General features: G+C 55.3%; 1 protein-coding gene and 1 long non-coding RNA gene across 3 annotated transcripts in view; one reads left to right on the forward strand and one right to left on the reverse strand.

Annotated features, from left to right (window-relative positions):
- Positions 1-650, forward strand: part of LOC106727429 — a 1,804-nt gene extending 1,154 nt beyond the window's left edge. The window contains exon 2 of the long non-coding RNA XR_001363611.1: positions 258-650. This is a non-coding gene — a long non-coding RNA (uncharacterized LOC106727429). The remainder of the gene's footprint in view (positions 1-257) is intronic.
- A 16,569-nt stretch (positions 651-17,219) lies between these two features.
- LMO1 (LIM domain only 1 (rhombotin 1)) overlaps positions 17,220-23,767 on the reverse strand; it is a 48,012-nt gene continuing 41,464 nt past the window's right edge. For both annotated transcript variants that reach the window (XM_005873942.2, XM_014545831.1), the window contains 3 exons: positions 21,787-22,000; positions 19,156-19,281; positions 17,220-17,601 (listed from right to left, as the gene is read on the reverse strand). In XM_005873942.2, coding sequence (XP_005874004.1) covers positions 17,496-17,601; positions 19,156-19,281; positions 21,787-21,992 — 438 coding nt within the window. In that variant the 5' untranslated portion in view covers positions 21,993-22,000 and the 3' untranslated portion in view covers positions 17,220-17,495. The remainder of the gene's footprint in view (positions 17,602-19,155; positions 19,282-21,786; positions 22,001-23,767) is intronic.

Genomic DNA, 23,767 nt, shown 5'->3' on the forward strand with positions numbered 1-23,767 from the left:
AGCGCATGGGGGTAAAAGTCACTGGTGTGCACACATGTGGGAGGAGGGATTGTTTTGGGGTTCTGGGCAGCTTTCGAGGCTAATTGCTCACTTGGTAGGTCAGGGCCTGTGCAAATCCCTGGGTTCTTAAGTCCACACTTTGCTTACTTAACGCAGGGTGATTTTTCTCATTAGGGTTTGTTAGTACATTACAGTGGCAGTCATTTCACTGAGCAGAGTGAAGGATGATGGATACTTGCCTTGATATTCTTCCACAGCCGTTTGATGCACCGGGAGCCCCCGGGAGGACGCCGATGAAAGGATCATTTGGTTGGGATCCCACGCATCCTTTCCACGCTGAGTGCTGGTGATACCAACAGCCCACACAGGCGGAATGTGCGACCGAGCCTCCCCGACAAGGCCGGGGGCCACTCCAGAAACACCTGACACCTGTTAATCCTCCCCCGCAGAGGTCAAGGGCCTGGAGGCTGCTCTCAACATAGAAACAGCTGGGAGGAACAGCCCATTGAGTCCTCGATGCTGAGTCACATTAGAGACAAAGGAACTGCTCAGATTGGCCAGTTGCTGCTTCCCGGGGCTTCCTTCCTTCCTCTCTCCTTGGCCACTAAACCCCACCAGTGGCCTCAGTGTGGCCCCGGAGGCATCACTCCGGTCTTGCTCAGTATCACATCTCATCCTTGCCTTGGGCCCCAGGGCTGATCACTTTATCCTAATGTGTAATGGGGCTCACCTGACTCACCTGCCCAGGATGCCAGCTTTCTACGCTTAGAGATGCCCTTTGCTCAGACCAGCTTTGCCCCACCAGCCCTGCCTCCAGCTGCTGTGACTGAGGCCCTATCACTTGCTGATGCTCAGCCCTCCTTGCACCTGGCCATGGTTCCCATCACTAGGCCCGGCAATCTGCAGATACTCCTCCCCCTGCGTGGGATCCGGGGCATTGAGCTTGAGCTGGGTTATGCCTGGTGTTTGCCCCTATAGCCTCCTTGTTCCTATTGCTTGGCTAACTCTCAGGCAGCACCTGGGAGCAGGTGGAAGATGATCAAGGCGGGGATCCTCCCTACTTCCTCATCCTGAGCTGGCTCCAAATCAGGCCCCTTCACGCCCTCTCCCTCAGTGACTCAAGCTTGCTTTTTTATTTGTGGAGTCGCCATCAAGCTGCCCCCTGAGTGCTTGTGACTCTGGATATGTGGTCTGGGCTAAGGGAAGGCAGGGAGAAGACAGAGCTATAGACTCCGAGCCCTACATGCAAGGGCAGGCCTGAGAGGCTGCAATGATAGAGGAGGGTTCAGGGGGTGAAGAGAGAAGATGGGGCAGGAGGAGCATGTAGGACGCTGAGAAAACTGCACATTCAGAACGTAGCTGAGGCCTCACTGTGTTGTCAGCCTTGGGAAGAGAATAGATAAGTCCCCCTCCATCCTCCTCATCCCGTCCCCATTCCAGGGACCCTTCTGCTAAGGGTTCTGAGACAGATTCCCTGTGGGCCTCACAGTGTCTGGGGGTTAGCCTGGGGACCCATCCTCCCAGGTGGACATCGTTTCTGTGGAAAATGCATTCTGAATACCCGATGGCTCCCAAATGGGTTTCTGCAGTATAAATCCTGCAGAGCCAGAGCTCGCACTGTTGGACACGTGCAGCCTTGTTCCACTGGACAGGACTCCTGACGGCCCGTGACCACGGTAGCCTGTTTCCCTGCCTCTTTGCTGGCCAGTCCTACTTTTCCCAGAGTGCCCACCAGTGCTCAGGGCTCACACCTCAGTGACCCAGGAATGTGTATATTTAATTCTTCCCCATCCCGGTGATTCTAAGACACAGCCAGGAGTGGGAACTCTGATCTCCTCAATTGCTTCTTAAACTTTAGTGCGCATCCGAACCATCTAGAGCAGTGGTCGCCAACCTTTTGGAACTCACGGACCACCACTGGTTGGTGCCCACTGATCTAGAGAGCTTACTAAAGTATTGATTCCTGGGCCCCACCTTGAATTTCAGATTTAGGAGATCTGAGGCAGGGTCCACGAATTTATGTTTCTAACAAGTTCTAAGGTGAAGGACCAGCAGGTCCATGGACCACACTTAGAGTAGCCAGGGTCTGGCCCAACCTCTGAGCACAGCAGGGCGGGAATGCTGGTCACCCGGGTAAAGGCCTGTCTACGAGGGACCTGGTTCCCACGTGAGGAGAGCAACAAAGCTCAAGTTCAACCCAAGCGAGTTGCCACATGTGGGGCCTCTGCCCTGGCCCAGGCGTCCAGGGCATCAAGAGCGTCAGCCACTGTCATTGGCTGGTTCCTCATTGACTGATTGTCACTGTCGTCAGAAACTTGGCCAATGGCAATCAATCAGGGGGCCCGCGCTGCCTTAAATACCAACAGAGCAAACAGCCTTAGACAAAGCTGTGCCATATATCAATTACCAAGAGGCTGCGTGCTCCTCTGGGCGGGGGGAGCTGGAGCAAGCGGCCAGGGCTGCTGCCCCAGCTGATAAGGGCCCCGCATTGTTCGGGGACAGCTGGCGGCCCGATAAGGGCCTGCATGCCTGAGATAATGGCAGTGGGCAGGCGCCTCGCGGCAGTTTAGAATTTCTTGGGTCTCCAAGAAAGGTTCTATTAAGCCCACTGACCCCAATTGAATATTAATTAGCTAATTAACGGATTTATTGTTCCACGCCATTTCTGGAGAGGCCATTTTTTTCGAGTGCCATTATTTTTGTAAATGATTTTTTGCATTGTGCATAATTGAATCTTTGCAGCTGCCAGCATCTTCTGCATGATTTGGCAAAAAAAAGGAAGCAGAAGCACTTAGGGTTCCCCCCCCCCTCCCCTGTGTGAACAAATGTTTTCAGCCCCTCCTGCTAATGCTGGAGCCGGGGGAAGGGGGGACTGGCTCTGTTTCACAGGTTTATTTTTTAAGCTGAACTGCAAAGTCCGAACTCTTTTTTTCCTTTCTTTTGTAGGCAGCTGAGGGCTGAGGCACTCCGGGCGGTCCCGCGCTAGGCCTTTGTCTGGCTGTCTTCAAACCGGCCAGACTTAGCTTTTCTCAGCCCAAACTCCTTAAAGCATTGTGCTTTATGTTAGGGGGTAGGTAGAGGGAACAAGGCCTGAGCTTGTCCCACCCAGAGTCCCCAGTGGAGGGATGCCAGCTCGAACCAGCAGGCCAGGCCAGACACCCTGGGGGCTCTGCCTCCATTCCTGCCCTTACCTACCCCAGCCTAGCCTTCTCTGGCTGGGGCCTACCCTGGGTCTGGTTGCAGGGGTGGGGATGGGGGGACAGAACCCCACCTGGCACCTCTCTGCTGCTCTTTAATAAATCTTTGCTCCAAATTCCACGCCAGGGCTGCCTGGCTCCCTGGAGCTGGCAACTGCCCATAATAAGTTGGCCCGGACAGTCCCACAGGCAAATGGCTGATTGAATCAAGCCCATTCCTCAGCAGAGGATCTGGAATGGGGGTGGGGGTACGTACGATGGGGTGGGGCTGGTGTGCATGGCTCAGCAATATTGTCAGGCAACACTGAGGAGCCCCCAGGACCTCTCAGCCCCTTCAGCATTGTTAATGAAGTCAGGGGCAGGTGCAGACACCAGGAATATTAGTCAGGGCCCCCCACTAGGCGGGTCTAAGGAAGGCTTGTGCCCAGGACCTGCCCCTGGCCACCAGGGGCCTCAGAGCTTTATTGGGATTTTTTATTAAGCCACCTCTTCCTGCCCTCGGCCCTGTCCTATCCTGCTGCTTGTGCTCAGAAGGAATTCCAAAGGCTTTTCTGAGCAGAGAGATGAGGCGGAAAGCGGTCTTACACCCTCCTGTGCAGACACTGGCTGGGCCACGCCATCTGCCCATTTCCTTTGCTCTGAACCGAAATAAAGTCCCAGCAGACAGACTGACACGGGCATCCCCACCAGGTGCAAAAGTGGAAAGGACCCCAAAAGGCTAAGAACTGGAGGTGGCCCTTAGAGTGTGAGAGGGGGCTCATATAGCCTCTGTTGGAACACCTCCAGGAGTGGGAAGCTCATAGCCACTGAGGCAGCTTTAATAATGAGAAGGGTCCTCCTTATATAGAGCCTGCTGCCCTTCCCTATGCTTACCCCCTACTCTCCCTCTTCCCTATGACAGCCATTCAGCTAATAGCAGTAATCTCTCTACATAAAAGCCCAGAGACCGAATGGCGGAACGACCAGAATGACTGGTCAACCAATTGCTATGATGTGCACTGACCACCAGGGGGCAGACGCTCAATGCAAAAGCTGCCCCCTGGTGGTCAGTGTGCTCCCACAGTGGGAACACTGCTCGGCTGACCAGGATGAGTGGCGCTTCTACAGCAGGCCGATCCCCGAAGGCCATGCCCCCCAACAGTGCACAAATCCCATGCACTGGGCCTCTAGTAATCATAATAGTATCTAATACTAATTGAGGAACCACTATGGCCACCCATAGTACTAGGCACCTGTCATGTATCGCCTCGCTTAGTCTTCCTAATACACTGTGAGGTAGGTGGGATTCTGAGGCACAGACATGTGATGTAACCTAGGCGAGGCCACTGATGAAAGCAGTAGCACCAGACACCAAACCCCACTTTGTTAGACCTGAGCCCCAACTGTAGACCACTCCGCAGTCAGAAATGCCATGTCCCTGAGCTGTTCTTCTGCAGGGTAAACCAGCTCAGTTGCCATAGATGCTCCTCATCTAATAAGATCTTTCTCCTCCCTGCTGTCCTGGACCTGAAGTTCAGAGCCCAGAGGCGGTCTGGCCAGGAGAGAGCAGAGTGAGCCCGTCACCTTCCGCATTTCAGACACTATACTTTGTTAATGCAGCCTGGTTGGCAGGAAGGTTCTTAGCAAGGGGCCACACCCCTTTATAGCACCGTCCTGCCCTCCAAGGTTCAGACTCATTGTTTTGAAAAGGAACCAAAAAGATCAGACGTGAAGAACAAAGACATCGGAAGTAGGGCGGGCCCAAGTATGTACTACCAGCAGTTCCATTAAGCCATGGAGGACATAGGTGTTTCCGTTCCTCCGTTCTGCCTCCCTCTGTGTCAGCTTCATTTGAAGGCTGCTTTCCTTTGTGGTCCTAAGATGCTTCCAGTGGCAAACAGGGCTACCTCTTTCCTTAGTCACATATCAAAAGGACAGAAAGCCTCTCCTCCGGTCAGAGAAGGTAAGTCCTTAGCGTGATCAGAACAATGTGGATATCTATCCACCCTTTTTCATTTAGACTGACTATCCGCTCAAAGGAGGTTGGGAGCAAGCAAACACCCACCGCACAGGGTGTCTCAGTTGCGGGCTCCCTTGCTCCTCTGTGAGAGGAAGAGGGTCATACATTAGCTCTAGCTCAGTCTCTCAACCAGAATGCACTGCTTCCTGCTCAGTTTATCTGAGAGAAAGTCACCACTGCGGCAAATCCAATTCTCCCCGGAGGAGCACGTATTCCTCCCAGGATCTTGATTTTTATTTCTCTCCAATAATTCTTGGGCTAAGGCAGTGTTTAGACTCATTTCTGATCCTGCTTTCACAGGGTCCTCCATTCACAGAAAATGCCTGCCCCCCTGTGTCCTTTGGGATATTGGCACCATTCTCTATTCATTTCTCTACGAGCCCCAAATGTCCTCCCTGGTACTGGGGGGCAGAGGAGGTGGCCACAGTCCATCTCAACTCAGCCCTAACTGTTTGCCCAATGTGAACACCTTTCCTCCGGCTGTTTTATTCTCTGCGCTTGGAGATGCCCTAGAAGCAGGGGGTGGGGGAAGTCCCTGGGAGGAGATCCGGGAGGCTGGGTTTTCTGAGAAGGAAAAAAGCAGACCTTGCAAGCTGTGGTGATGGGGAGGGGAGCACTTCACCTTTGCATCCCAAGAGGGGTCTAGTATACGTTTTCTGAATGGATATAAAAATAAAAAAGCCCAGCAGGGGCTCATGAAGAGCACGCCAGGCAAAACTCATTTCTCATCTGGGCAATTGAAACCGCAGGTGTCCCCGCCCCTGGCGGCTGCTCCCTCTGACTCCCCCTGTATATCACCCCAGAATGAGCTTTCAAAGAGTGCAGATCTGGTCATGTCCTTGTTCTGTTACAAAGCTCTGACATTTTCCTGTTGTCTCGAGGATAAAGGCCCGTCTCCCCAGCCCGGCATGAGATTCCCCCGCCAGCAGCCTTGCCGCTCTCCAGGGCCTCTGCATTGGGTGTTGCAAGCACTCCCAGCTCCGGGCCACCCTCCACCCAAGCACCACTCTCTCCACTTCTGGGCCTTTGCCCACTGCCTCCTTTGTTTGATGGTTCAAGGATCCTTTCCTCTGAAACTTTCCTGGCGCCCAGGCTGAGTTAGCCACCTTCCCTCCCTTCTTTCTGACGCTGTCTTGACACTGATCACACTGAGTGATGACTTTTTTACAGGCTGCCTCCTGCCTCCTCTCCTTTCTGTGAGAGTTTTTGAGGGCAGGGACTTTGCTCAGTTTCTTTTGCATCTCCCTTGCCTCACCCTACCTTAGACGCTCAGCATATGTCGGGTAGATGGAAGGAGGAATGGAAGGAGTGAGGGAGGGTGGGAGGGATGAATGAAACCAACCTCACTTCTTTTCTGCCTAGGTCAGTAGACACCCATTGGGTTTGCTTTGTGACGTCTGGACTTTTGATGCATCCTTTCATAACCTCATCCAAGCCTGTGGTGGAAAACTGCGTTTGACATGGTACTGCTCAGCTGTTTGAAGAACTGCCCCCAAACAGCACCAAATACTGGCAGCCTGATAGGAGGTGCCGAGTGACCAGCCACGGGGCTCTGCCCTAGGCCATACCATGCTCAATTTTTAGCCAAGAGATGGGTTTCATCTCTGCTTTTAATCAGTAGTATGACTCCTCGGCAGAGGCCGTATTTAAAAACGTCATCTTGTGTTGTTGTGTTGAACTCTGCCACTTGCTGAGCCCTTCTGGCCCATCAGGCTTTGGAATCCTCCCCAATGAAAGGCATCCTCGGACCCCAATCCTGTGCCGTGTTCCAAAAGACCATCCAGTATCTCTGTGAACTGCACCCCTTCACCTGTGGCCTCCTTCCCTACAAGCACACCTTGGCAGCCCCCCTGTCCCCTGAGTACACCTGGCCACCTGCTCCTCCAGGAGCTCCCCAACATGGTCCCACCTCTAGGCCTTTCCACTTGCTCCTGTCCCAGCCTGAAGAGTCCTTTCTCCATGTCTCCACCCAGACAAATGCTAGACCAGCTCAGACAAGCCCCTTCTGCTTCGTGGGCCCCAACCCGACCCAGCAGCAGCCTTCTACCTCGGCACTCTGGCTCCACTGTGGCCGTCGCCCTGCCGTTACCAAGTAGAGCTTTGATAAGTGACGCCCAGTGAGTTTCTCTGTGTGCCTGCAGGAAAGGACGTATCCATGGGATTCGGGATTTAGAAATGGAGGACTTGTGTGCCTGCCCAGGAACCTGTGGCAGCTCCCTATTGCCTCATACACAGAAGCTTCAATGAGTCTGCTCAGCTTCTCATTTCCTGTCCCCCACGCCAGCTCCAAACCCATTCCACCTCCCAATGCCCCCTCTTCTGTTACAGGTAGCCCAGATTCCAGGCTCCCCCTGTCCCTATAAGGCCTCCCCTCCGCTCTCTAGCTTATTTCTACAAGAAGAAACTCTGCATCTGCCTCTCTCAGGTATTTCGTGCTACATGGGCCACCTCCTCTTCGGAGTTCTCACAACCTGACACTTAGCCACTCATTCTCACCATGTATTGCGTATGGTGATGATGCATACCTGAGATGCCCCAGTGCAGGCACCCTGTCCCAAGCTGTGACAGAGCTGACTTCTACTCTCTTCTCCACACCACCAACTACATTACAGTGAATTTTGGTTGCTCACCTATACAGTGAGATTATTAACCTGTGCACTCCCAGGTTAATACAATATAGCCCTGGAGGTGACATGTATTTAATAAGCAGAAACCTGTGTGGATAAGTTCCCAGAGGGTACAGACCTGTGACCTCAGGACAGTAGACTACCCATGGGGGAAGGGGGCATAATATCCTCTTTCAGCAATCTCTTCAGGCCCAAGAGTATTGTTTTGCTGGACATGGGGCCACTGATGAGCAGTGGGGGTAGGTAGAAAAGTGAGCATTCTCGTAGCGAATGAAGGCAACCAGAAGTGTAAGGGGGTCAGGAACCTGGAACCTACCTCTACTGTGGGACCCTGGAATCTGTGCTCCTTCCTCTGTATGGAGTGGTCATCCTTGCCCGTTCCCTTGAACAAATCAGAAGGCAGAGCTTGAAAGGTATATGGGACTGGGAAGGGGAGTTAGGAATATGATGCTTCACTCTTCAATGTTGTGCTAGTGGTGAGGGTCACCAGAGACAACGCCTAAGGTGGAAGGTCAAGTCTGAGCCCTCCTTAGACTGAGGAGGGCCCGGGGCTTCACAGTAGAGGCATTGGGGTCCCCAAAAGGACAGATCATGCCACTTTTTTTCTTAAATCCCCACTCTAACAGGGCCTGGTTATGGGCTAAATATTGCTGGGTATCCACTGCAGGTGGGGCTGGGAAGAAAGCATGCAGTGACAGCCCATCATCAAATGTCCCTTGGGAGGGGACTCAAGGGTTCCCAGAAAGTGGGAGGGACCTCATGGGTTATGTATCAAAACCCCAGTGAATACAGGGGAGCAGGGCCAAATGGAGTCAGTAGCCTAAGTTGAGACCCTAAGCTAAAGAAAACATGTTAAGGCCTTCTTCCTTTGATAAGCAGAAACCTGTGTAGATAAGTTCCCAGAGGGTACAGACCTGTGATCTCAGGACAGTAGACTACCCATGGGGGAAGGGAGCATAATATCCTCCTTCAGCAATCTCTTCAGGCCCAAGAGTATTGTTTTGCTGGACATGGGGCCACTGATGAGCAGTGGGGGTAGGTAGAAAAGTGAGCATTCTCGTAGCGAATGAAGGCAACCAGAAGTGTAATGGGGTCAGGAACCTGGAACCTACCTCTAGTGTGGGACCCTGGAGTCTGTGCTCCTTCCTCTGTATGGAGTGGTTATTCTTGCCCGTTCCCTTGAACAAATCAGAAGGCAGAGCTTGAAAGGTATATGGGACTGGGAAGGGGAGTTAGGAATATGATGCTTCACTCTTCAATGTTGTGCTAGTGGTGAGGGTCACCAGAGACAACGCCTAAGGTGGAAGGTCAAGTCTGAGCCCTCCTTAGACTGAGGAGGGCCCGGGGCGCTTCACAGTGGCATTGGGGTCCCCAAAAGGTCAGATCATGCCACTTTTTTCTTAAATCCCCACTCCAACAGGGCCTGGTTATGGGCTAAATATTTATGGGTATCCACTGCAGGTGGGGCTGGGAAGAAAGCATGCAGTGACGGCCCATCATCAAATGTCCCTTGGGAGGGGACTCAAGGGTTCCCAGAAAGTGGGAGGGACCTCATGGGTTATGTATCAAAACCCCAGTGAATACAGGGGAGCAGGGCCAAATGGAGTCAGTAGCCTAAGTTGAGACCCTAAGCTAAAGAAAACATGTTAAGGCCTTCTTCCGTTTGTGATTTAAAATAAGTATAATATCTAAAGTGCAAAATAAAATTACATGTTTGAAATAGAACACACTTACATATATGCTGAAATTAAGAATGCCTTTTTTAGATAGTCTGACTTTTTAGTTTGTTTTTTTTTCCACCTTGTGGGTCCCCAACAGTGGTCACAGGGGAAGAGGCACAGTGGTCACAATGAAGGGCAGTGTTGGCATCATTTCCTGGGGTCAGAGGGCCTGGGCATGGGCCTCCCTTCGTAGGATCAAGCTGCTTCTAGAAGTAGTGAGCTCCTGTTTTTCAGGCAAAGGCCCCATCGTGCTACTTGGAGGTGCTTTCCATCACTCCTTCCACTCTGTGCACCTATCCGGAGCCAAAGGCCTGGGGCTAGAAACTTCAGGACCACGGATAGCTCCAGAACGGCCTGCAGCCCTGACCTGGTTCTCCCTCCCAGAGGGTGTGTTCAAGCCTTGGATTTGGGGAGGAAGTTTTGCAGCACTGAGGCCCCAGAAGGGCCAGCAGCCACCATTCCGGGCTGGTTTTCCCTTTCTCCCTCTTCCTCAACACCTATCCTTCCTCTAACCCTGCCAGCCTTCCTGCACCCACTGGGATGTCTGCGTGCTGGGAGAAGAGCCTCTGATGCAGCCACTGCCCAGAAAAGCTCCTGAAGTAGGGCGGGTGGGAGGACAGGGAGCAGAGTCTCTCTTCAGATGGGAAGTGGTAGTAATTAGTCTTCACGGGGAGGGAAGGGTAGTCCATTCCGTAGGAAAATGGGATTTTTAAATCATTTTAAGAGCTGTGTCAGCTCTCAAATGGCCTGTAGTGGGGCCTCCGAGGGGCTGGTAATTAACTCTCTTGTCTCTAATGAAAGCAGAGGGGCAAGAGGAGGACTCACTTAATAAACCCAGGGATTAGCTTCAAAATGGGCCCCAAATAACTAGGCAGGTGCAGGGGAGGGAGAGGACAGGCCTGGGCCACCTGGGCCCCGGCTGAGGGGCAGCCAGCCTGTGAACTTGCCTCCCTAACCCTACTTTGTGCAAAGTCCCCCTCACTCTTCACTGGGAGAGGCTAGGGGTGGATGGAGGCCTCCCCAGCCTGGGAAGTTCATAGCCCTGCATGAAAGCCCACAATGAGTGGAGGTGAGGGAGCGGGCACTGGAGCCAGACAAAATAACCCTTCCTACAGGGGCCACCTCTGGGGCGTGCCATTGGCAGCATGCAGGAGTCCTCACACTTCCACCTGTCTTGGCCCCCCCGGGGACCCCAAGAGCCAGGAATGTCCTTTAGGAACCCTGACGCTGAGTCTCGGCCCAGAGCTCCTCCCCCCTCAGAACAGACCAGCGGGCTGAAGGTGGTGAAGCCTGGAGAAAAGGAAAAGGAAGGCTTGTCATGCCCGCCCCATTGCCCGTGTCCCTCTGGACATCACTAATTCCTGCTTTACAGAAGATCCTCTTTTTCCCTGGAAAACTGGTCGTGCGGAGTCTGCCCGGAAACCTACTTTCTTGATGTGTCCTCTGTGGAGAGCATAATTCCAAGGGATCAGAACAATCAGGCAGGAGTCCCTAGAAGCCATGGATCCAGCCAGCGTGTCCCAAATTAGTGGCAACGTGGGGCAGGGAGGCTGTGATGGCAGCCAGGGAGCCAAGCCCAACTTGGTGGTATTTTAAGGAATAAGCAGGAGTCAGGGCTGAGCAGCGCTTCCTCTCCTCCATGCACTGTGTGCGAACGGGACCCTGGGCTGGAATGAAGTCTCAGGGGGCAGCAGACAGAGCCCTGGGCCAGGCTGAGGGCCGGGACCTCAGGCTTCCAACCAGGCTGGCTCCAGTGTACCCTGGCCACCACTTCCTCGTTGGGCCTCAATTTCCCCAAAGTGAGCACCTTGGATAAGACAGTTTCTAAAGATGGGCGAGCAAATGTCAGCCCTTCCCACTCTGTCTCAAGCAGGCCTCCCTCCAGCCACTTCCCAGCACTCAGCATATCTGTAGCTCGCCATTGACCTGTTTATTAGTTTACTGCCTGTCTCCCCCACTGCACTGTAGACTCCACCTGGAGAAGGACCCTGTCTGCCATCTCCCCTGGCGCCTCTATTCCTCAGCACCCAGCAGCCTGGCATGTGGCAGGCACCTGATTTCATCTTGGCCGGCTACCTGGCAGGCTGGCCTCCTGACTGAATGAATGATGCTGCATTGGGGCCTGTCCCGCTAGGACACCTCCAGCCCAAGGTTGGGATGAGCTGCCTGGGGTCGGGCCACTGCTCCACCCTGCACTGCCTCTGACTACATCATCTGTAATAGCTCATCCCACCCAGCAGCCAGCACCCAGCACCCAGCACCCAGCACCCAGCACCCAGCACAGGCCACCCAGCAATCAGTGACAGGCTCAGTTAGGGTGTGCAATGAGGGACAGAAGTGCCCTCCTTACCCAGGGGCCGTCCTTACCCAGGGACCAAGCCCTCATTGGGGGGTGGGCTGTAGAGAGAAACATGGCTTTGTCAGGGGTAAAATCTACCAGATCCTTCCACTGTGGGTGCCTCTACGTGTCAGTTTCACATGGAAATTACCTGCATGGAATCTGGAGTCAGGTTCTATTACTAGAACAGCTCTTTGAGCCTCAATTTCTTCAACTGCAAAATGGGTTGATGATCATAATAGCCCCCATAGCCATGGGGGTGATAAAAGTAGCAGCTCTCTAGTAGTCATGGAGAGGCTTAAACATGTTAGATGTGTTTTTATGTATGAAAGCCCACTTGGTTTGTCCCCCGCTGGTGCCAGCGTGCCGTGCCCTTTACAGAGAGCACAAACCAATGCCCAGGGGCAGCTGAGGGGTGAGGCTGCTGGGGAAGCCCTGTGGGAGGGGCCCGGGCCTCAGGCCCAGCGACCTGGTGTGGGTGTATGGAGTGCGTGTCCCATGTTCACCACGAGCCAGAGCACCTGTGATCAGTGCTGTCCATGCGATGAGTCCTCGACACGCAGGGAGCCCTGAGAAGCAGGCACTGACCGCATCCCCTCGTACAGATGAGGACACTCATGGGTGCGGCTGCCAAGCGGAGGAGCTGTGATGTGGGCCCACGTAATCTGGCCCCTGGGCCACATGCCACCACCATGCCACACTGCCCTTTGCTGCCACGGCGGCCCTTGCCCCGCACCTTCCCTGAGGCTAAAAGGTTCTTCCCAGACCCTTTGCCCATTCTCTCTTTCTCTCCTCTCCTGCCCTGTCTCACCTCTTCCCATCTGTCTCCCTCTCTCCCCCTCCTCGCCCCTTTTCCCCATTTCCTCGTCCTCCTTCCCTCCCTTCCCTCTCTCCACTTGCTCTCATCTCTCTCTGACACTTTATCTCAGGGAAGGGTGCTTCTCCGACTCTGATCTGGCAGGTGGGGAGGAAGGCAGGAGAAGGGGAGACTAGGTCATTCTGAGGAGCCCTCGGACCCCCAGTGGGGGGAGCCCCTATATTATCCAGGAGCCGCAGGGAGACCCATCAGAATAAGGAATTTGGCCCAGGAACTGCCTCAGTCCCTTAACACCTTCAGACTCTGGAAGACAAAACTGCGCCTGCCAGAATGTGGGCAGCCCGCAGGGCTCCCGCTCTGCTCACAGAGCAGACCCAGGAGGCAGAGTCCATAAATCAGCTCCCGAGGGGCCCGCACCAGCTCCTCCTGGAATCTGGTTGTGCCCCTGGAGAAGGCAGGGGATCAGGGGGTGCAGGTTCCACCCCAAAGGGCTCCTGAGCCCCTGAGGGCTCACAGTTTCCCTGAAAAGGCCACACACAGTGCCAGTGGGATAGTCTGGGGACTGGGCTGTTTGTCTTGGGCTCAGAGAATCAGGGCTGAGACAGCCCCCACGGCAGTTTCATAGCAAAGGATTTCTTGCCTCTGCCAGCACCCCAGTTGGGTGCTCTGAGCAGCAATGGTATCCCCTTACCAGGTGCAGCCCTGAGCCCCTAGGAAGGGTAACACGGTCTGACCCAGGCCCACGGAGCCTAGCAAGGATGTTCCCTGCTCCACGAAGAGGGTGCAGGTGGTGAGAGGGAGAAACCACGGGGTGGAAAAAGTTTGATGTGAAGCTTACAATACACGCACTGGAGCTTAGAGGGGGTGGTGAGTGCTGGAGACCATTGGAGCCCATGGGGGTCAACATGGCGGCAGGGGCAGAGTGGTGACACATGGGGCAGACTCATGGTGGGAGGCTGTTACGGGGTGACAAAGATGGTACTAATCGGAGGGAGCTCACGAACAGTCTAACCTGAAGATACCAAGAGTCCGAGAGATCTGGGGCACCCTCAAGCTCACGCCTGGGGCGGCGCAGGAGGCCCCCAGCCTCGCTGGGCTAAGGCAGGTGAAAGTCTGCCCCAGGCCCAGGCGCAGAGGTGAGGTTTGCTCATGAGGTTCTGATGAACTCCTTTCTGGGTTTTAGCTGCACATGTGTGTGTGAGTGTGTGTGTGTGTTTGGTTTATCTGGTTATTTTCTCATGACAAATAAAGCTTGACCTAGTGTGGTGTTTTTTTGTTTTGTTTTGTTTTGTTTTTTCTGGACTAACTCATCTTCATATCAGCCTATCTTTATTCACTCATTTTTAGGCAATTACAGTTTGGAGGTAATCTAAATGTCAACTTATAGACCGCCAGCAACCTCTCAGGAATTTTCACCAAAGGTGATGCCCAGTCACAGCCGCAGAGCATCCTTCCTGAACCTCCCCTCACCTGCTGGCAGCATTCCCAGGTGGGAGGTGTGGGCGTCACCCGGCACCAGATTCAGTGAGTTGGGCCACAACTACCTAACTACCTCCGACAGCTTTAAGAGAGGGGCAATTGTCTCCATGCAGAGATGAGGTTTCCCAGGCTAGAATGTCACCCGGATTCTGCCATGGCCTCTGAGTGTCTCCAGATGTAGGGCGTGGATTCTAGGACCAGACCCAGGAGAAGAGAGGACCCAGGTGAGATTCCACGATGGGTCCTGCAGCAACGTCAAGATCAGAATCAAACTTCTTCCAAACACAGACTACGGGGTCCAGCTTCAGTCCCAGGAGTGGGGGCATAAGCCGGGGTCGTATTCCATGGGTCTCAGGCCCCTTGTTAGGGTGTCAATGACACCAGGCTGCCACGGAGGGCAGGAGGGGAGAGAGGGGCCCATGGACTGGTTGGGGGAAAGGTCCATCTACATCCCACCTCCCTCACGCCTGGGCTGAGGGTCGAGCTGTTGCAGACGCTAATGGTTCATGTTCAGTGCTCCCTTGCTCCCCTGTACCCCAACCCTCTGTGATGGGCTGCGGCCCCAGCCAGGACCATTCATGCCCTATACTTAACCAAGTTTCTCCTATGCAGTGTCTTAGGGGGTGGGGGTGGGGGGTGTCAGGCTTTCCCTGGGTCCCCTCTGCGAGTTGCAAATCCTCTCCAGGTGCACACTCCCTGGCCTCTAGTAACCATTCCAACCCTACCTCCTTTGCCCTGCTACAGAGAGAGCTTGGCCTCCTCTCTGCTCCCTCCCCTGCCCCCTACTGGTTCCATACCTGCACAGGCAGGCCTGTGTGGGGGCAGCTCTGGGCTGCGGTGAGACTTCTGGATGAAGGCTCTTCTACTTAGGGCCTCAGGATGGTGAGCACAGCGCTTCACAGTGTAGACCTCAGCCTCCTGGCTGCCCTGGGAAACAGACCGTCCATTTCCTGAATGAGGACAGTGAAACGGCAATATGTGGGCCCCTGGTGCTGGACCAGGTGTGTTCCTGGCCAGGCTGAGCTGGGAAGCCCCGTGGTGAGGTCTGGGGTGGAGAGTGGGGCTGGGGTCCTTTTCAAAGGCCAGCTCTGCTCTTGGGGGCTTTCAAAGCCTGGCTGCCTGACTTTGAGTCTATCTCATTGTGAGTGAATTAATTGTTGTGCAACCTAGAGTGGTGAGACAAGTTAATTACATAATTACTACAAAATGACATGTTATTTCATGGCTGCAATATGGTAACTCTGTTGGAAACAATTGTAATTGCCCAGAAACTGCATTCGAGTGGCTCCGTTATCTCTCGATAACCATGTAATTAACTTGTGTTACAACTTTATCTGCAGCAAACTCTGAAGTTAGTAGTTGGGAACCTTGGGGTGGGCACGGCCACCTGAGACCTAAGGGCCCAGGAAGGGTCTGGCGTTGGGGGCTCTGCTATGATCCAGGAAGAGAACTTGCCTTTTCATGTTGAGCAAGAAAAATCCTGTATTCAGGGCTCCAGCCCCCAAACTCATTCACCATCTCATCAGGTCGCTCCCCAGTTTCACCAGCCTCGTGGCACATAATAGCCACAGCAGCCAGGCTGCCTGGCTCCCTGCCTCTCTTCTCTCTCACACACATGGATGCAGTTCCTTCACAGGAGGGGGAGCCCCCAAAGTTGAAAACTCCTACCCCAAGATCTTTGGCCCTAGCAATCCTTTCCCGTGGAGTAGGCCACAGGCCACAAAACTACAACTTAGAGACCTAGCCCATCAGAGCCTGGAGAGCAGCCTGAAGTCAGGGTGACAGGAGGCCCAGGCCCGCCCACCCCAGCAGCCGGTTCCGGCCCAGGGTCAGGCAGTTGAAGCAGTGGGCCGGCTCCCTCAGCCCTGGGCTCTGTTCTGTGGCCAGGGTAAAAAGTCCCTGGGGAAGGACAGCAAGTGGCCTGATGGTGGGGGAGCCTGTCCATACAGCCTTCCCTGTCAGGTTGGACCTCAGGAGCCCCCCACTCCCCCGCCTTAAATACTGCTCTAGGATGCTTTTTCAGTTCTAGGCTCTGTGCTGGGTGCTGTGGCTGCAGCCAAGACAAGACAGCATGCCTGTTGCCCTGGGTGAGCCTGGCTCAGCAGGTGGACAGAAAACACCCGGGTGTCTGCCTGCCAGGCTATTGTCTGGCCTGAGTTCAGTGCCTGTCCACTTGCCAGTCTGTCCCAGCCTATCTCTGCCTACACACCCACCTCTTGTGTGTCCCTCTCTCCTGCCAGCACATGTGTCGGACTGGGTGTCCGCTGGCTGATCTGTCCCTGACTCTGGAGTTGTCACCAGTGGTCCTGTGTGCACTGGAGGGAACTGGCCTGTCCCAGGTCCCCCTGCAGTGTTCATCCTCACCGTGACACGCTGTTTGTTTTCCCGGCTTTCTCTCTCCTCTTCAAGGGCACGGACTGTGTCCGATTCATGATTCATCCTCAGGTCTGGTGCTTAAGGCTCGGGGCTGAGACAGTGGATTAAGGTTTGCCGACTGAGTGAACGAAAGCCTCCAGCTGCGTGGGCTGTGTTACAGGGGAGCAGGATTGTTCTCAGTCATCCAGAAAGGCAGGGGGCTGGGCCCCAAGTCAGGCCCAGCTGCAGGAATGAGACAGCAAACGCTGCCCATCACTCTGAAAGCAAAGAGGGGTTTCAGGGTGGTACTCCCATGGTAGGGGGCTCCGGATTGGGGTCCCACTATGGAGGAGGTCAGAGCTAGGTTGCTCTCTGGGCAGAGAGAGAGGGGGTCTCAGTGGATTGATATAACAGAGGAACCCAGGGAAGAAAGGTCTTCATCTTGCCTCTCTTCATCTTGGGGGTCTGCTCAGAATCAGGGTACATGCTCTGCCAGGGGAAGGGGGCACCCCAGTTCCCACCTCTGGGGTGCTTGGGGTTGCCCCATCCCTCCAGCTTTCCCCCCCTAAAACCCACCTGGAGAACCCCATGCCCTGCTCCATGTCCCTCCACCCCCAAAAGCACCCCCACTGTCAAGCAGCAGGGAGGGGGCCCAGGTCTGTGTCAGTCATGTGATCAATGCAGAGTAACCTCCCCGGAAACATTCATAAGTTTAATCCACGCCAGTAATAAAATCGCATTACATTTCTCATAAAATAAATGTTCCCATTTATATACAGAAGACAGACTGTACAGGCCCAGCCTGGCCCCAGGAGGGTCACACACAGACGGGCAACGGCGGAGGGAGGGCCGTCCTTCCCGTGGAGGACGGAGGAGTTCTAATTGGCGGGAGAGCAGTTGGCCGGCCGGGCGGTGGGCAGGCGGGCAGACGGACAGATGGGCCGGAGGCCAGGCGCCGGGCATTACTGAACCTGCGAGTCAAAGGTGCCATTGAGCTGCCCCTCCTCATAGTCCATCTGACACAAGATCATGTTGTTCTTCAGGAAGAATTTGTCTCCCACACAAAATCTGGAAAATCCAAGCAGGAGAGACAGGTCATAGAAGGGTCCCAGAGGGCAGTGGGGGCCCCCAGACAGAACTCAGGAGGGCTCTGGCCCCATAGAACCCAGCTCGGCTGGAGTGGACCATGGGACATGAGGCCCTGGGGGGCTTGCTCCTTGAACTTTCCAGAGGGCACACCCTAAAGTCCGTGGGTTAGCCCGGCCCTCCACCAGGCCCTGCAGCCTGGGGGGTGGGACAGGCAGATAAGCCTGGGCCACAGGCCTTCCAATCAGAGCCCCCATGGAGGGCTGGGGTGAGTGGGAAGGGATGGGAATAAGCTACCCCTGTCCCAGAGAGGGAGAAAGAGAGAGGAGAACAAAGAAACAGGAAAAGACCCAGAGAGGACAGAGGTAGAGATGGGAAGGAGAAAGGAGTAAAATAGTTGATTTTCCCACCCTTCTGTCCCCTCCCCAATTTAAGAGGATGGTCAGTGAAAGGCACTCTCTCTAAACAGAACCTGTGGGTTTCCTGGAGCATCTGTCCAGGAGGAGGGGACCCTGTTCCACCATCTGCCCCCTACCAAGGAGGGCTCTGCCTTTCCCTCTCTTCATCCAGTCTTCCTTAAGTCCTGGAGGATTCAGCCCTTCCCTCAAAGATGTCCCCAAGGTGGCTGAGCAGACCCCAGGGTCCTAGCAGATCCCACTATGACCACCAGGTGGCGCTGCAACGTCACCGAGCCCTCCTAGCAGTGGGTCTGGCAGAGCCCCAGCCAGGCCAGTGTTCCCTACAGGTCCCTCAGGACCTAGTCCTCTGGGAATACTTGCATACGCTCCTTCCTATCCCCCCAGCCAGGAGGGCGCTAGCCCCATAGGTCCCTGAGGTCTCCCACAGGGCTGGGGCCAAAAGACCAGAGAGAAGGCTGGGCTGGAACCAGAATCACAGAAGAGGGGTCACCAAGGAGGGGCTGTTCCCTGAAGAGATTTCGCCCTCCAGGCCTGGGAACCCCTTCTCACTAGAACATACATGCACATGGCACACACTAAGGGCACAGGGCATGTGTACAGAACCCTTGTACATGCACATTTAAAATGGGTCTTTTCCTGCACATGCCTACTCATCACGCACAGAGTACACACATACCCCCATTTGTATATGGACACCTAGAAACACATGCATATACCCAAATGGACATGGATATTTAAAACCACACATGCACATGGCACCCTGTGCATACACAGTAAGCCCACACATGCTCCCATCCACTACATTCACACAGACAGAACAAAGAAACAAGAAAAGACCCAGAGAGGACAGAGGTAGAGATGGAAAGGAGAGAGGGGTATGCATACACAGTGCATGCACACACAGTGTGGGAACACACACATTTGACTACAGGGCTTAGGTATATATAAAACACACATATGTACACACATACTAGTACTCAGGACAGCGTGCACATGCAGCCACATGCACACACAGGACCCACATCTGCATGCAGGCCTCCACAGCTTCTGGTCTTTCTGGCAGGAGTCACCTGGGGCCTAGTGAGTGTGTTGGACTTTCTACCCGTCTAGCACTCACCTCTGGTTGCAGAGCTGGCAGGCGAAGCAGTCGAGGTGATACACATTGTCCCGGGCCCGCATCACCATCTCGAAGGCTGGGATCAGCTTGCTGCAGGCAGCGCAGTTTCCCGTGGTGCCAAACAGCCTGCAGAGGGAAGGGTGCAGATGCTCAGGAGCCGGCCAGGGAGCTCGGGAGAGGGTGGCAGGGCAATTGCCTCCACCCATGGCCCCCCCAACCCCGTCTCCCTAACTTTTACTAACAGATCAGGTTTCAGAGAAATTGGCACATCAACTGAGGGATGGAGGTGTAGGGGCTCAAGGGTCAGCTAACACTGCCCATCTCTGGGCTGGGCTGGCAAGGCCTCCTCCCAGGTTCCCACTGGGGTCCCTCAAGCCCCTTGGTGTCACCAGAATACTGGGCTGGACCCTGAGCAGGACTTTAGATTCACACAAGCCAGGAATTAGAGGTAGCTGGCCAATCATAGGCTGTGTGTCCTCAGGTAGGGCTCCCAGTCTCTCTGAGCCTCATTTATTTCAACTGTGCAATAGGGACTGAAATACAACCTTCACAGGCTTGTTGTGAAAACTTTTGCAAATGCTCAGTTGCAACTCATGTAGTGAACACCTATATAGTGTTTACTATGTACCAGGAACTGTCTTAAGGGCTTTACAAAGATCAATCCATTTAACCTTGACAACAACCCTTCAAGGGGGTCTTTTTCAGCTACCAACTCAACTATGCGACTTGCCTAAGTCCCTTTTCCTTTCCCTGGACCTCAGTCCATCCCTCTTTAAAAGGGGATGATGGACTAGATGATCCTGTCCAAAGATGTTTCTACAACAGGATAGACGTCAAAAGGAAGTTCCAAGGACCTGTGGCACAATGCCACTTTGAGGCAGACAACCCTTCTCGTAGCTGCTGCCTGCCAAGTTCCAGGGACAGGGAGCTCACACCCTCCACGCCGGCTAATCCCTGACTGGATGTTTCAATGGTCTGAGCCAGCCAGGCTTCTCTTAGCTTCTTCCCTGCACACTGGCAGAGAAAGCCCCACGTCAGGCAAGGGGCTGAGAGGCAGGCAGGAGGCCCCTCTAATCCCTGATTTGTCCAGCTCAAGCTCAGGCGTCTGCAGACGAGCTTGGCTCCATTATTCATCAGTCCGAGCTGCGTGGTGGCTCAGATTAAGGCAGACAAAGGCTGGGCCACAGCATCTGCCTGCCAAGAGGGGCCATTCTTGCCACCAGTCCAATAAGGCTGCAGAGGGGGCAAGCTCTGGAGAGCCATTTTTCCGGGGCTGAAAAGCTCAAGGAAAGCCACACCCCCACTCTGGCCCACTGGCCTACCTGGCCCCACAGTCATTCCTTGGCCTCTGCCAGCACCCAGGAAAACACCTCCAGGCTCCAGGAGCTGGCAGGGCCCAGAATGCTTGTGGGTGCTTCCGCTCTCTGACAAGCCCAACCTGCCCTGTGGTCCATCCTCTCCAGGTCCCGTGGACTCATCTGTCATCTCCTCTCAACCAGGTGATGTCCTAAACCTCCAGAGTTGGACACTGTATCCAGGTCATTGGGGGGTGAGTCCCAGGAGCATCCCTTCCTTAACCTCTCCTCCCGGCCTCAGCCTCTCTCTTCCAGCCCCGCCAGGAACACTGAGTCACGGGTCCTGGTTTATTGCATCACTTAAAAAACCAACAAACAGCAACAAACTCCTGCAAAAGGCAGAAGTTAAAAGGGAAGCTGCAAGCAGGTAAATCTTAGGCTCTTTGGGGAAGCAGGGAGCCTCCGCTGATACGCCCACCCCTCACCACGTCCATACCTGAGCAGAGGGAGCCCCAAGAATCCCTTGCCCCGACCTATTAATTAATGAGATGGGCCTTTCTTCCCCACAAGGCCCAGCCACCACCCAGAGCCTGTGTGAGAGCCAAATGCAGATGCTGGGTCTCCGCCAAGGCCCTTGCTCTGTGGCCTCCTTCCAGCCTTGCTGATGTCATAGACGGCCTAAGGGAGGGTTAATTGGGGGAGGCAGTCCCAGGGAATAGGATGCAGGCTGTGGGGGAGGGGGAGTTAGAGATCTGATGAATGCAAAGCGGGAAGTTATCCTTTTCACCACTTCACAGAGGGGTAGACTGAGGCTCGGAGCTAGTTCAAACCCAGGTCTTTCAGCTTTGACATCAGCAGTCCTTCTCCCAGGGCCTGGCTGTCTGCCAGGCTCCCCAGGCATCCGGGCGTCTAATCCCAGGGCCCTTCTGGAAAAGTGGGGGGAGCTGGGCCCTGGGGAGAGGTGGGAAGGAGGACCCAGGGCCGTCAGAGCTTTCCCACCTGCTCCTGGGAGCCCCTCTGAGGCAGCCCCTCCCAGATCCAGGGACAGGGGGGTCAGAAGCATCTGACAAAGGCAGGGCAGGGACAGGTTGGTGCCCACGAGAAGCTCAGCTCAGGTGCCTGTGGTTACAGATGCCTGCCCGGAACCTGTGCTGGCCACTGAGTCCCAGGAGTAAAAGGCATGGCCCTGCCATGGGGGCTCCGCGGGCATGTGGGGGAACAGGGCAGGGGCAGGACAGTCTGGGATGAGCACACACTCAGGCTGTGCACTCTGGGTGCTGAGTCCACAGCCGAGGGCTCTCTGAGCAGAAGGGCCAAGCGGTGGGAGGCGGCCCACCTCAGGTAGTCTCGGCGGCACAGGATGAGGTTGGCCTTGGTGTAGAGGGTGGAGCCCACCTCGCCCAGGCGGCAGTCGCAGCAGGCGCACTTGAGGCAGTCCTCGTGCCAGTACTTGTCCAGAGCCTTCAACAGGTAGCGGTCCTTGATCTTGCGGTTGCAGCCGGCGCAGCCCTTCTGCTTCCCTTTGGGCTGGACGGACAGCATCGGCACGCCTGCGAACGGACAGACAAGAGACAGATGGACACAGGTGGGCCCTGCGGCTCTGTGCCCTCTGAGAATGGGAGCTGGCTGCTTCTCTCTGCTGTGCCCCTCCAGGATGGGGTTCCAAGGAGCCCTCGCTTTCTCCCTGGCAACCTCCTCCCTGGCCTTGGGTCCTGTCCTTTGGGCTGCACGGCACAGTCTGTTCCCCTCCCCTGTGAAGGTCGGTCCGGAAGCTCCAGGCAGCACTGGGGAGCCCACGTCTGCTCTGCCACAGGGCACACACATGGCCCGAGGCCTGGCCCCTGATTGTTCCGCCCCATGCAACGGCTGCCCCCTCTGTAGCCTGATCTACAGGAGGCCTGAAGCCCGCCTCATGCAGCCACCATCCCATTGGTTCTTCCTGCAGCCCCAAGGATGGAACCTCATAAAGAGCATGGGGTCCACTACAACCCCCAGTTCTTCCTGCCATCTCGAGACTCCCTCACACAGCTGTGCGTTTATCCATTTTAACCCCAAAGTCAGACTACAGCCTCTTGGCTTATTCATGCAGAACCACGGAGGCGTCAAGAATATAAGATGCCCTGTGACAGTCCCAGGAGGGAGCAGGACTCTGGAGCTCACGCAGGTGTGTGCAGGAAGCTCTCCTCGGCAATGCCTGCAGTTAGTCAGACTTCCTCCCTGGCCTGGCCCGAGGCAGGGGAGGCTCCCAGCCTTTGGATCCCTGTTCTTCCCACCAGGATAAGAATCTCAGAGCCACTGGCCCCCTCCCAGGGCCCACCGAGCTTCTCAACGTACAAGAAAAGGCCAAGTACGAGGGGCTGGGATCTAAGCCTGGCATTCACCAGAGGACGGTGAAGCACGGTGGGCAGGTGTGTGCATCACTCACACCCCATGCACGCGGGCACAAGGAGTGACCACAGGGAGGAACTGCTGAGGAGATGGGGACAGATGTCAGGTGTCATCCGGGAGCTTGGACATCCATGTGGAGCCCTGAGGCTTGAGTGTGGTGCAGACCAGGCTTGGTGGGGAGAGCACCCCATGCACGCGGGCAGAGTGACCACAGGGAGGAACGGCCGAGGAGATGGGGGGGGACAGATGTCAGGTGTCATCCGGGAGCTTGGACATGTGGAGCCCTGGGGCTTGAGTGTGGTGCAGACCAGGCTTGGTGGGGAGAGCAGGGAGTCTCAGAGCTCCCACCTGGGGGGAGTGGAGGTGCCTGTGAGTACTCGTGAAGGTGGTGGGGGTGGGATGTTCCCTCCCTGACCAGGCTCAGGTGGATGGAGGGGTTGGCTCTGGAGAGAACAGCCCCCCCTTTCCTGCCTCCCTGGCTCTCCAACCAGCTCCTGCCCTCTGCCCTCTGCTCTTGGCCCCATCGTGCCCTGCACTCTCCAGGGCTCTGGGTTCAAATCCTATCACCTGGCTCCCCCCCACCCTCCACACCCAAGTCCATTGTCTGAGCTGCTTCCTTGGTGTGACCCTTCCTCAGCGGGGCAGAACCACAGCCTCCAAGGGGCCTCAGTCTCAAAATCCACAGGTAGGAGGTCCGAGGGGCCTTCGGAGTGATTCTGAGCAAACGGTCTCCTTCTATAGATGAGGAAACTGGGGCTCAGGCAGCCCCAGGGGCTAGTGTGGGGCACCAGTTAAGCTGGCGCCTGGGGACCCTGCCCTCCTCCTGTGCTTTCTCAGCCTCATTGCCTCCTCAGACTCCTTTCTGAGAGGGGGTGGCCCTAGGGCCAAGGGCAGCAGGCCAGGTGAGGGCAGGGAGGTGGTGTCACAGG

Source organism: Myotis brandtii, unplaced genomic scaffold, assembly GCF_000412655.1.
Source record: "Myotis brandtii unplaced genomic scaffold, ASM41265v1 scaffold422, whole genome shotgun sequence".
Classification (NCBI taxonomy): domain Eukaryota; kingdom Metazoa; phylum Chordata; class Mammalia; order Chiroptera; family Vespertilionidae; genus Myotis; species Myotis brandtii.